This window comes from Vanacampus margaritifer, chromosome 11 (assembly GCF_051991255.1).
Source record: "Vanacampus margaritifer isolate UIUO_Vmar chromosome 11, RoL_Vmar_1.0, whole genome shotgun sequence".
Classification (NCBI taxonomy): Eukaryota; Metazoa; Chordata; class Actinopteri; order Syngnathiformes; family Syngnathidae; genus Vanacampus; species Vanacampus margaritifer.
Genome location: NC_135442.1, coordinates 16,633,574 through 16,645,505, shown reverse-complemented (window position 1 = coordinate 16,645,505; position 11,932 = coordinate 16,633,574). Strand labels below are relative to the sequence as shown.

Genomic DNA, 11,932 nt, shown 5'->3' with positions numbered 1-11,932 from the left:
ATTACTAGTTAGTTATTATTTACCGGTACTCAAAATTAGTCCAAATTATTGAAGGCATTATCGACATTACTGAGAAAAAAACCTGCTTATCACTGGGTGAAAACAAACAAACAAACAAACAAGAAAAAACATCAGGAACTAAAAAACCCTTTTAACATCTAAAGTTAGAATTGTCATGTTTATTTTCAGTCTTGTTTACTCCCTGTCATGTTTTCCTTGTGTTTTCTCCTTGTCTTGTCATTTCCTGTTTTATTGTGAAAAGTCTGACTCCTCTCGTTTCTGGTCACTTGCCTTTCCTCGTGTGGTGTCTGTGTCAACCCTGATTGTGTCCACCTTTCCCCATTACCCTCATGTGTCATCCAATCAGTGCCCTCAGCCAGGTGTGTCTTGTCATGTCATTAGTGTTGGTGTATTTAGTCGGTTGTCTCCCCGCTGTCTGTGTCGGTTCATTTTTGCTGTTGCCACGTTCGTAAGTCTTTTGCCACGTCACGCTGACCTCTTTGCCTTATCCGGATCCATGTCATGTTGTTAGTCTCGCCTTAGTTGTTTTTTCATGTTTTGCTTCAGGTTTTGTTAGTTCCATTTGTTCTGTACTTTGAAGTTAGCCTTTTTTTTGATTTGATATTAAAACCTCTTTTGGACTGCACCTCTGCCTCCTTGCTCTGCCTTCCCGCATCTGGGTCCTAAAGCCCCCACTTACTGACAAGAATAACACTGCATATTAGGTGAAAATACAAAACAAGTCCATATGTACTGTATCTCCATGGGGTGTGATAAGATTCAAGGACAAATAGAGCAATTTGAGTGTTCAATTCAGGGTGAATATGTTTTGATTTAATTATTTATTTATTTTTTTTTATTTATTTTGCACATCAGGGCTTTAGAAATTGCCTTCATTTTACACATGATTGTAAACTGTCAGCTGTGAGACGTGACCGATGTTTGTTTTTAAAATAGAGGCACATAGCATTAAACTTTTTATTTGAGAAATGTTACTTTTCTTGGATTTATCCATAGTTTGCCCACAAGGGGTGAAATACCTCGGTTTACTGTTGTTGCACATGTGCGCTTGTGACGCATGTTTGAACGACAAAAGAAAAGCAATGTTTCATTTCATTACTACAAAATCACCATAATCTTCAAATATAGAACCAAATTTTAAAAACAACCGAAGTAATTTCAAATGAAATACTTGTATTAATGTATTTTCTCAAGTCACAGAAGGTCGCAAGCTCCTCTATTGTTCTGCCACAAATAGGCTCTTATTGAAACAAGAGTGCACTGAACAACAAGAGAGTGTTCAGTTCCTTTTTTGAGGGCACCTCGACAGCAATCAGGCAATGAACTAGCTCCTTTCCAACAACCACTGCTAATTTAAATTTTGCTGAAATGCAGCTTGGTTAGCCGCATCAGATGACAGCATCATAGCATTATCACAACATACATCTGTATCTTTTGAATCTTTCTCCGAAATCTGGGGTTAAACTCCCACATGCATGTGTCGCGAGTAAATTATGGTACACCACAGGATGCTAGTTATAGATGGAAGTTCTTAAAAAAAAAAAAAACATAAAATAAAAAAAACCCTTTATGTTCCATCCATATGGAGCCTCTGGTGCCAGGGTATGAATTATTATTTTTTGTTTGTTTGCTAATCTGTACCCACAGTTTACTAATCTGTTCCCACAGTTTACTAATCTGTTCCCACAGTTAACTAATTTGTACCCACATTTTAGCACGTCAATAATAAACAAAAAAGAACACTCAAATATATAGATACAAGTTTGATTTATTATTATTTGAGAAGTGTTGAGTGTGAAATGTGTGAGAAACTCCATGCCATTTTGATTTTGTGGAAATAAGAGCAGGTTAAAATAAGTGTTTTTTTGTTTTAATTGAAGGCAACGAGGAAACCAGCGTCTTCACCACTGCAAAAATGTGAAAACACTGCTATCTTCAGGCCAGAAAATGTAATTGCGTGTTAGGTTTGATAATATAGGCTAATAGACAGGAGTGCAACAGTAAAGCCTACTTCAGCGTCGCTGCTCATTTGCGTTATCCATTGTTTGTACTTTTGTAGAATACATAACTAATCCTCACATCAAATTTACAATTTTCTGCCGTCAGACGAAACGCTTGTGGAAGCTTAAAAAAAACACAAATTTTAACCTGCTTTCATCTCCACAAAATCAAAATGGCATGGAGTTTCTCGCCTGTTTCACAATCCACACGATTCCAGTTTTCAAATAAATCAAACTTGTATATATATATTCGAGTGTTCTTCTTTGTTTGTTATTGACGTGCTAAACGATGGGTACAGATGAGTAAACTGTGGGTACAGATTAGCACAAAAATAATAATAATCATACCCTGGCACCAGAGGGGCTCCATACCGCTACTTCTAAGTGAACATGTGAAACCTCAAGCTAACCTCTCATAAGCACGCGTATCACAATGTGTACATGCACCGACACAGTTTTAACTACGGGTACTGCGTTGCAGTAATGCTGCTGTAGTCATTGTCAAATTGGCTTGTTTGTTTATCCAAGATTTTTTTTTCTTTGTTTGTCTAGCTAGCTCATTTGTTGTAATGAGAGTTAGGTGTTTAGTTTGTTTGGAATTATTTTTTCTAGTTTGGTTGTTGGTTAGCTTTTGTTTTGTTTTGGTCTCTCTGTAACTGTTCGAATTTGTTTATGATGTTTGAGTTTTTTATTTGTAAGTTAAGTTAGTTATCTTATTTGTTTAAATTAGTTATTAGTTTGAGTTAATTTATTTGTTTGTTGGACCATTTGTTTGAATTGGTTAGTTAGTTCAAGTTAGTTTTTATTTTGTGTTAATGTGACCGGACAGTTGTGAGTATAACACACAAAAAAAAACTGAATATGGTTCCCGAACTGAAACTCCAGATTAAAATTGCAAAATCAACTTTTTGAAGTTGAAAACAAATATACAGCTATAGATAGTTATCTAACATACCGACATCTAACATCTTGCCATGTAAAGCGGTGAATGAGTGAGTTTTTGCAGTAGACAGTGCATCAAAAAGCCTGCCTGGCTGTGTGTGCGTGACATGAAAAAACAGAGGTGGCAACTGAGAGCCCACAGATGCATTTCCAAGTATTACAACACTATACGCCACAACTGGAAGAGCACATGAGGTAGTATAAACCGTCAATCATCGCTTAAGCGTAGTGCTTAATGCATCGTTAACTTTATCATTCCTAACTACGATTTTCTCGAGCTCCATGGCTGCTGGCAACACCACCAACCAGAGCAGCTGTGACGTGCTCGTCTTCCAGCGAGCCGCCGTGGTCCTCTATCCAATCTTCTACTCTCTCGTCTTCATCTTCAGCGTGTGCGGCAACGCTTTGGTCCTGGTGGTGATCTGCCAGAGAAAGCAGAAGTTGAACTCCACCGCCATATACCTGCTTAACTTGGCCTTGTCCGACGGCCTGTTCACGCTGACGCTGCCGGGAAGGATCGTTTACTACATCCTGTATTTTGACTGGCCCTTTGGTGACCTCCTGTGCAGGATGAGCACACTCCTCTTCTTCGCCAACACGTACGCAGGTAAACAAGATGAATGGACGAAGTTTTAGCAATAACCTCAAACCACGGTTTAGCAGTGAAATATTCTCGACAACATTCTCCTTCATTTATTTTCTTAGTTAGTTTTGTAATTTGTTGTTTCTTCCCAGGAATTGGCTTCATGACCTGCATCAGTCTCGACCGCTATCTGGCCGTGGTGCATCCTCAGCGGCTGCGCTCTCTACGGCGGGTCAAGATGGTCCGTTGGGTCTGCTGTTTGGTTTGGGCTCTGGTGTCCGTCCAGGTTGCTCCTCTGCTGTTCCGCAGCATGCTGCAGCATCACGAGGGCAGACGGACCTGCATGGAGTACTTCAACCTCGATAGTTCCCAGTGGATGCCGCACTTCTTGATCTTGGCCTGCGTCGTCTCCTTCTGCTGCCCGCTCGCCGCCATCCTGTCCTCCTACGCCAGCGTCCACCTGAAGCTGCGGCGGGCGGCAGCCGAGCGGAATTCTGCATCGAGAAGGAACCAACGAGCCAACAGCATCATTCTCCTCATCCTCCTCACCTTCATCGTGTGCTTCAGCCCATACCACTTCAATGTGATGCAGTTCATGTGCCGAAGGATCCATCATGAGGTCTCGTGTGAGGAGCTGAGGGGCTTTAAGGTGTCCTCCCAGGTAGGACATCTTCATTACATTCCAGAACCATCCTCTAGAGCAGGGGTTCTTTATCTTTTTTACCTTGGGCCGTCGTGACCCAAAGTTACATAACGGAAATTACTTTGCGGCCCACTAGATGGCGCTCCACGGCCCAATGGTTAAGAGTCACTGCTCTAGAGCAGTCATAGTCATTGGGCAGCTCATCTAGCTAAAGTGGCAAGTCCTAGACATGGGCCAATAACTGTTATGACTGTTTTAACAAGCGGCCTCTTTGAAGTTAATTGCCTTCAATTAACTTTTTTTCCCTCCTCAAGCAAGGTGCACAGAAGAAGAGGAGGTGGAGTAAAGATACACATGGGTGGCGTACTTTCGCATTTTGCACTGTACTGTGTAGGTACCACCGTGACATAGCTGGGGTCTGTTCTAAAAAGAGTTTAACATTGATTGCAAACATTAATTAATTTATTTATTTAAACTTAACATGGTATATGATTGTCAATATATAAATTATTCTAGATTTTGTTTAAAAATGAAATAGATTGTGTTAAAAAAAAGTTTTGATTTACCCAAATATTTTAAGAAGGACATTGAGGAGGATGAGATAACAGACATGCATTAATTATAAACGTCGACTGGGCTGGGCTGTCCCACATTCACCTACTACATACGCTGATTAATATTTATTGATGGGGGAAGGACGCGGGGGTGTGACCCTGAAAATGGACCGGCCATTTGGGTAACTCCCAAAAATCCCAATGGCCAGTCTGTCCCTTACTACTAGTACTACTTTAATAGCCTACAAAGCAATTTAATTTACTTAGTAAATTGCAATTTCCTTTACTTAGTAAATTGTGAACTAAAAAACAATTAATGAACCACACTACAGATTTTTTTTTTTTTTACATTACCATATTTAAGGTAGCATCTGTCTCAGGGTGACAAACAATACGGTAACAAAAACCATTCTACATTTGTAAAATTGCCCTTCAGGTATCCATAGCAATAACAAGTTGGGGAAATGTGTCTGTTTCCTGTAAGGACCGTCGCTACCTATGCAATATAACTAGTGATTACTAGATCTACGATTATATCCATCCATCCATTTTCTTGGCCGCTTTTCCTCACAAGGGTTGCGGGGGTGCTGGAGCCTATCCCAGCTGGCTTCGGGCAGTAGGCGGGGTACACCCTGAACTGGTTGCCAACCAATCGCAGGGCACACAGAGACGAACAACCACACCTAGGGACAATTTGGAGTGTTCAATTAACCTGCCATGCATGTCTTTGGAATGTGGGAGGAAACCGGAGTACCCGGTGAAAACCCACGCAAGCACGGGGAGAACATGCAAACTCCACCCAGGTAGGCCGAAGCCCGGACTCGATCTCACGTCCTCTGCACTGGGAGGCGGACGTGCTAACCAGTCAGCCACCGTGCTGCCCTACGATTGTATATTTTAAAAAAAATGTGTTGATTTGATAGAACATTTTGTTTGCATATTATTGAAATGAATGGAGGGTTTTTAAAATATATGAATTATTATTAGTTTTTTAGCAAATAGCTGAGGTTAGATTCCACAGGAATAAAAAAGGTAAATGTGCAAATTTGTGAATATTGATTCTCAAATAGGCAGTGAATCACTGTACATGTTTAAGAAAAAGTATCAGGTCTTTGTCATATGTGCAATCTGCAGGATCCGTTCCCCAATGCAAAATCACTACTGACAATAGTAATAATAATCCTTTTGTTACAGATTACCGTCTCACTCATGAATTTCAACTGCTGCTTGGACCCGGTCATCTACTTCTTTGCCATTAAGACGTACAAGAAACAAATGTTGAGCCTGTTTAAGGACCGCCTGTGCTCTGGCTCCGACGCTACCTCATCCAAGACAGCTGAAAACAGCAGTAGCAACAGCTGAGAAATAAAAAAAAGGGGGGCTTAATTTCACTTCTATATTGTAGTTTTGTATACTCTAATACTTTACTAATATTTTAGTGCCTTCTTTGCTGACTATACTTTGCATAACTTTCTGGTTAAAGAAACTTTTAGTGCATTTGTGACAAAATGTACCTAATTAAATGTAACTCAAGAACATCTGTCATTCTCCTTACCTTTTTTAGTTACATCACAAGGGCAAAGAATTAGGAACACGTCTCAGTAAGAGGCGTTGCCGTGAGCGTAGGAGGCTTTGTGGTGAATGCCAATGCCACTTCCTCATGTACTGTTCCTGTACACGCTCACGCACAGGAGTGTGTGTGTGTGTGTGTGTGTGTGTGTGTGTGTGTGTGCGTGTGTGTGTGTGTGTGTGTGTGTGTGTGTGTGCGTGCGTGCGTGCATGTGTTTGTTCACAAGTCAAACTAACACTTTGTCTGCTTGAATGCAGCACTGATCACATTTTAGTCTGGGTCATTTGATATTTTGCTGTCCTCCCGTGTCTTCTTGTTGTAACTGCAAGCTGCCTGCTGCTCTCACTGACCCTATGAACCTCGACCACAGCTGCAACACCTCTCTTCTGCCAGAGCATAGTACTGTTCCCCAAAATACTGCCTCAAAGTCCAAGAGGGTCGCACTATCATACATTAATTCATCGATTTTTTGTACCACTTGTCTTCATGGGGTCATTTGTGTGCTGGAATCAATCCCAGATGATTTTGGACTGTTCGCCAGCCAGTTGTAGGGTAAACAAACTAAGTACTGTATAGACAGGCAAACAACCATCAGATTCACACAGTCGTCAATCAATTGTATTTTTCATAAAACGGGGTGAAGCCAGAGTAGGGGAGACCAGGGCGAGTTGTACCACTTTTTATACATTTATATATTTCTTGGAAACAATACATCTTATATAAACATATGTATATCCGATGAAAGGCCAAAGTCTTAGGTATATTTTTTGTATTCATGTAATTATCATACTTTATGTCAGTAAGTTATAAGCCATCAAATACAGTGAGTGAACATGAGACATGTTGCTCCACCAATGGGTAAGTTGTCACAGTATATGGGGTAAGATGTCACACTGGATTTTGCAACTAATAAAACAAGGACAAAATTGTCCTTGTTTTCCTTTGTTTGTTTTTTGTTTTGCTTTTACATCAAGAGAAATTGTTTATCATTGATCTTGCAACTGTACCATAGTCATTGAGCACATTTTAGAATAAAATATTATGAAATAGATTAAAGTCCTTAAGAATTGCTGGCATGTAGGTCATGGCTCTCAGGCTCAAATGCATATTTTGCTTCCCTGAAACTGGAAATTTGAGATTAAATTATATAGAATAATTATATAAAAAAATGTTAATGGATGGATGGTTCATCATGAAACTTAAACCAGTCCTGACATGTGAGCAAAACTGTAGTTCCAACAACTGGAAAATCCATTTTTAAACAATGAAACAAAACCTGGCAAACTAATTTCAGACTCATCATCTGAAGAACAATTTTGGCTAGTCCAAACATGGTGCATTTTTTATTGGCCCATTCTTTGCATATGTGACAACAAACCCCAAAATGACTGAGACAAGTTGCCCCAAACTACAATGTTGGTTAATACTTGCTCTAGTTTAAAGTTATCTTAAAACAGAACAATGACTGAGGCATGACAAAATGCCGGAATTTCTCCTCTAAAATAATAATAATCTAAATAATTTGCTGCTAGAATTTGTCTATGTACGACGCCTGTTTCAAAATATATGAAGTTGAAATATTTTACTTTGGGTTGTGCAAAACAGATAACTGCCACTCATGTCAGCTCACAAAGTGCTATTATCTTCTCAGACAGTACACAACCCCTGACCATTTATACCAAGAAAACTAGTATTCCAGTTTTTCGTTGCGCCATCTGGTGGAGAAGAAAATTGCAATGTGACAACTTACCCCGCCCGGTCTCCCCTACCTGAAGAATGCTTCACAAGCACAGGGATAGCATACAAACTCCACACAGGAATAATTCAAACCCCACAGCACAGAACTGTGAGGCAAACGTGTTAACCAATTCATTGTGCTGCCGACCTTTATATGCAAGATAGAATTGAATAACCAAATAAATACATCTGCAACCACTATACTGGAAAAACAATAAGTAAATTATCAGGATTTGGCCACCGCTTTGACCCTCTTCATTAATGTCACTATTCTTACTATAGGCACTTATCTTATCTTATCACTCGCAGATTTGTTGCACTTTGTGACTCACCTTTCAGTCATTCGAAAATTTTAATAAATAAATATTCTCCATTATTTTCTGAAAAACACATGATTATTGTTTTTGTGCTATAAAATCGCAAACAAAATGTTGCTTTGGCACTACTTGTGGCACTTTTCAAAAATGATGGGCTTCAGGTGGCGGAGTGGTACTGTCACTTGCCTACGCTGACAGGTCGGCGTGGGTTCGCCTCTCCACCTATAAGACAGTGTTTGTGTGAGTGAGTCAAAAAAAAAATTCAAAATGACACAGCACAGCAAAATGTTGCCAAATATTCTACTGCTTTCTCACAAACATCAAGCCACCTTTACAGTAACTGTTTTTTTGTTTTTTTATACAGCTCTTGTTCATGACCTCATTAAATTGTAATAATGATAATGAATCTAGTTTTATTGGCTATTTAACATTTAAAATTGTGTCTTCAAGTTAGGATATTTATTGCTTTGTTTCTTCAATTTTAAATTCACTTAATACAAATTCCCACCAGTCTGCTGCGAGTTTTGAAGTGTCGTTTTGTTTCGAAACAAGGAGTAAGCCACAGTCGTTTCCTGTGCAAATAATGCAATCTTGATCTCAACCGCATGTTGAACAAATCAGCTCTAGGTCACGCATGTTTATCTGTGCATTGCACTCACCAACGTCACAGGCAGTCAGGGTGATATGTGTTAATAGTAATAACTGTGAAATAATAATAATAATGATTGTGAGATGCCTTTTAGATACACATTTTCTTAAACCGTATTAGAATACACACATAGAATGACATAACTTGTACAATATTGAGAAGAACCCACATTTAGCACCGTCCAAACTCACCTAAAAACTGGTTCAAATCAAACCAACAGGATCCCTGCTCCTAATTTGTACAGTTGTGTTAACACATTCCCTTGTATTTTATTTATTTATTATTTTTTTAATTTTCCTCATTCCTTTTTATATTTCTTGTCCTCAATGTTATTAATTTGTTGTGTTGAATATTTGGTCCGCAGGGGTTTGGCTTTCTCCAGACAACATGGATAAACTAATCTTATTTACTACCTCAAACCACACACTTTTCAAACTTGCAACGCAGTTCTAACTTTGGACTTTATAGACCCATTTGCAACTATGTAAAGTACACACAAAAGTGAGCACACCCCTCACAATTCTGGAACATCACTGAAGAAATGTCACTTAGACACAATAAAAAGTAGCATACAGCTTATATAACTGTGTAAATGTATTGTTCTATCAAAATAACTCAAAATACACTTATTAATAGCGAAACCCCTGGCAACAAAAGTGAGCATGCCCCATAGTGAAAATGCCCACCTTGATTTTCCAGCACTGTCTTAACTCTCTTGGGCTAAATTTACCAGAGGTTAACAGGTTGCCATTGGAATCTTCTTCCACTCCTCCATGATGACATCATGGAGCTTGTGGTCTCATCAGACCACAAGACATCCAGTTCCAGTAATCCAAGTCGTCAGTGTGCTTGACTTCTGCAAATTGTTTGTCTTGGCCACCGTATGCAGCTCAGTTTAATCTAGGGCAGTAGTGGGCAAACTCGGTCCTCGAGGACCGGAGTCCTGCAGGTTTTGGAGGTTTCCCTCTTCCAAGCTGATTCCAATCACCAGGATCGTTATCAGGCTTACGCAGAGCTTACTGATGAGCTGATTATATATCAGCTGTGTTGGAGAAGGGAAACATCCAAAACCTGCGGGGCTCCGGCCCTCGATGACCGAGTGTGCCCACCCCTGATCTAGGATGTTGTCAACCTTCTCATAGCCTAGGCCATAGTGACCGGCCCAAGCCTCCATGGGGCCCTAAGCAAAGTTGGATTTTGGGGCCCCCACCGCCAATAATAGAGAGAGAGAGAGAGAGAGAGAGAGAGAGAGAGAGAAAATAGGATGACTATGCTAAAAAAAATTCTACAAAAACAAACATTTGAGTCTTCATGTTTTTCTCTCTCTCATAAGCATTCTCTCTCACTCTCTCGATCTCTCGCTCTCTCTCTTTTTCTCTCTGTCTTGGGGCCCCTTGATGGTCACAGGGCCCTAAGCAGCCGCTTAGTTCGCTTATGCCTTGGATTGGCCCTGGTAGGCCATCTTTATGTAGAGTGACAGGTTCTTTTTTTTCAGCTCTTCAGAGAGTTCTTTTCAGTTTGGACATTTTCACACAGGATGCCCACTTTTGTTTTCAATTTTAGATATTAATGGCTGTATTTTGACTTAATTTAAAACATATACATATTTCATCAATGTTGGGCTGAATTCTAGCATCTCCAAAACCACTATTTTTCAGGAAATAAAGACATTGATTTATGAGTTATCAAACATTTTGTCATTAAAGATCAGTTTATGAAAAAATATTAAATTGAGCAAATTTGGACATCAGAGATTCACACCTAGCATTAATGATTATAAAAGCAAACTGTAGTTCATTAATATGCAAATATGCCTAAAAAAAAATAAAAATAAAAATACATACTCTAATCACCCAAAAACCTTGTTTGGGTCCTTTCACTTCCATTATCACTGTTGCAAATGAGAACAGGGATTCCCCAAATTTAGTACTGGGAGCTCAAAATGGGTCACAAGTCAATAAACCAATATCTGTATTTGTTTTGTTTTGTTTCTATGAACGCGGTCTTTTTCACTTGACTAACTTCTTGATTCCACATATTCAGAGAAGGAAATAGGAGGAAAAATGAATGGATTAAGTTGGGTAAGTCTCCATTGAAGGCCTTGGTAAAATACATATTTCCCACCACAGGGTTTTTTGTTTGCAAATGTCTGAATGACAGCATCTGATACATTAAAATGAGCATATTTCAACAGAGGATTTCCTTTGTCAAGTGTCTGTCTCACAACTTCCTTTATTAAAGTCAGGATGTGCACAGTAATGATGAGCATGAGATGCTCTGAGGCATGTCCTCCCATTCACTTTGTCATCACTAGCATCATAACTTGCTGCCTGTTGAAAATACGAAAGGCGGGAGCAGTGTGAGAACATAGTTGGCGACTTTTCCTCGGGCATTGTTGTGTAAAAATAGCGCAGGCGGCACAGCGGGCCATGCGCGGTCTGTCAGCGAGGGGCATGACCGTCGGAGAGGCCCCCAGTGAGTCACAAGCACACGTCTCGGCCATGAGGAAGTCGGAACGCTTCCTCTGCCTCTCCGCCGGACTTGTTTTGAACAAACGACGGTTGAGCTCATTAACGCAGTGAATACTACGGCTACATTTGTAAATGCTTAACAAAACAGTCACTCCCAATTCCTAAATGGTACCATGTAAGATTATCTTGATTTTGGGCCGGATGGCACCCAAATCATTCAGGACAACACCCGTTTACACTCACTGGCCAGTTTTTTTAGGTACACCTGCACAATGTACAAAAAAAAAAACAATGCAAAAATGTAGCAAAAAAGTCAAGACTTAAAACCACAGTAACATTGACAAAACTGTTAAATAGAGACCTAGACCACATGACTCAAATTCTGGTCCTCGAGGGCCGCAGAAGGTTTTAGAGGTTTCCCTCCTACAACACACCTGTTTCAAAT

At 39.8% G+C, this 11,932-nt stretch overlaps 1 protein-coding gene across 1 annotated transcript; it reads left to right on the top strand.

Annotated features, from left to right (window-relative positions):
- Nucleotides 1–2,614: 2,614 nt before the first annotated feature.
- Nucleotides 2,615–6,279, top strand: LOC144060550 (G-protein coupled receptor 183). The gene is made up of 3 exons (XM_077580215.1): nucleotides 2,615–3,570; nucleotides 3,699–4,207; nucleotides 5,938–6,279. Exons 1-3 carry the CDS (start codon nucleotides 3,246–3,248, stop codon nucleotides 6,103–6,105), a joined length of 1,002 nt encoding a protein of 333 aa, XP_077436341.1. The 5' UTR covers nucleotides 2,615–3,245; the 3' UTR covers nucleotides 6,106–6,279.
- The last annotated feature ends 5,653 nt before the right edge of the window (nucleotides 6,280–11,932 follow it).

What these genes read in the sequence shown, in the direction of transcription:
- LOC144060550 (XM_077580215.1), top strand. Translation starts at nt 3,246, where the DNA reads ATGGCTGCTGGCAACACCACCAACCAGAGCAGCTGTGACGTGCTCGTC. An exon ending in CTTCGCCAACACGTACGCAG is followed by an intron (nt 3,571 to 3,698) that starts GTAAACAAGATG and finishes GTTTCTTCCCAG; the next exon opens with GAATTGGCTTCATGACCTGC. An exon ending in GCTTTAAGGTGTCCTCCCAG is followed by an intron (nt 4,208 to 5,937) that starts GTAGGACATCTT and finishes CTTTTGTTACAG; the next exon opens with ATTACCGTCTCACTCATGAA.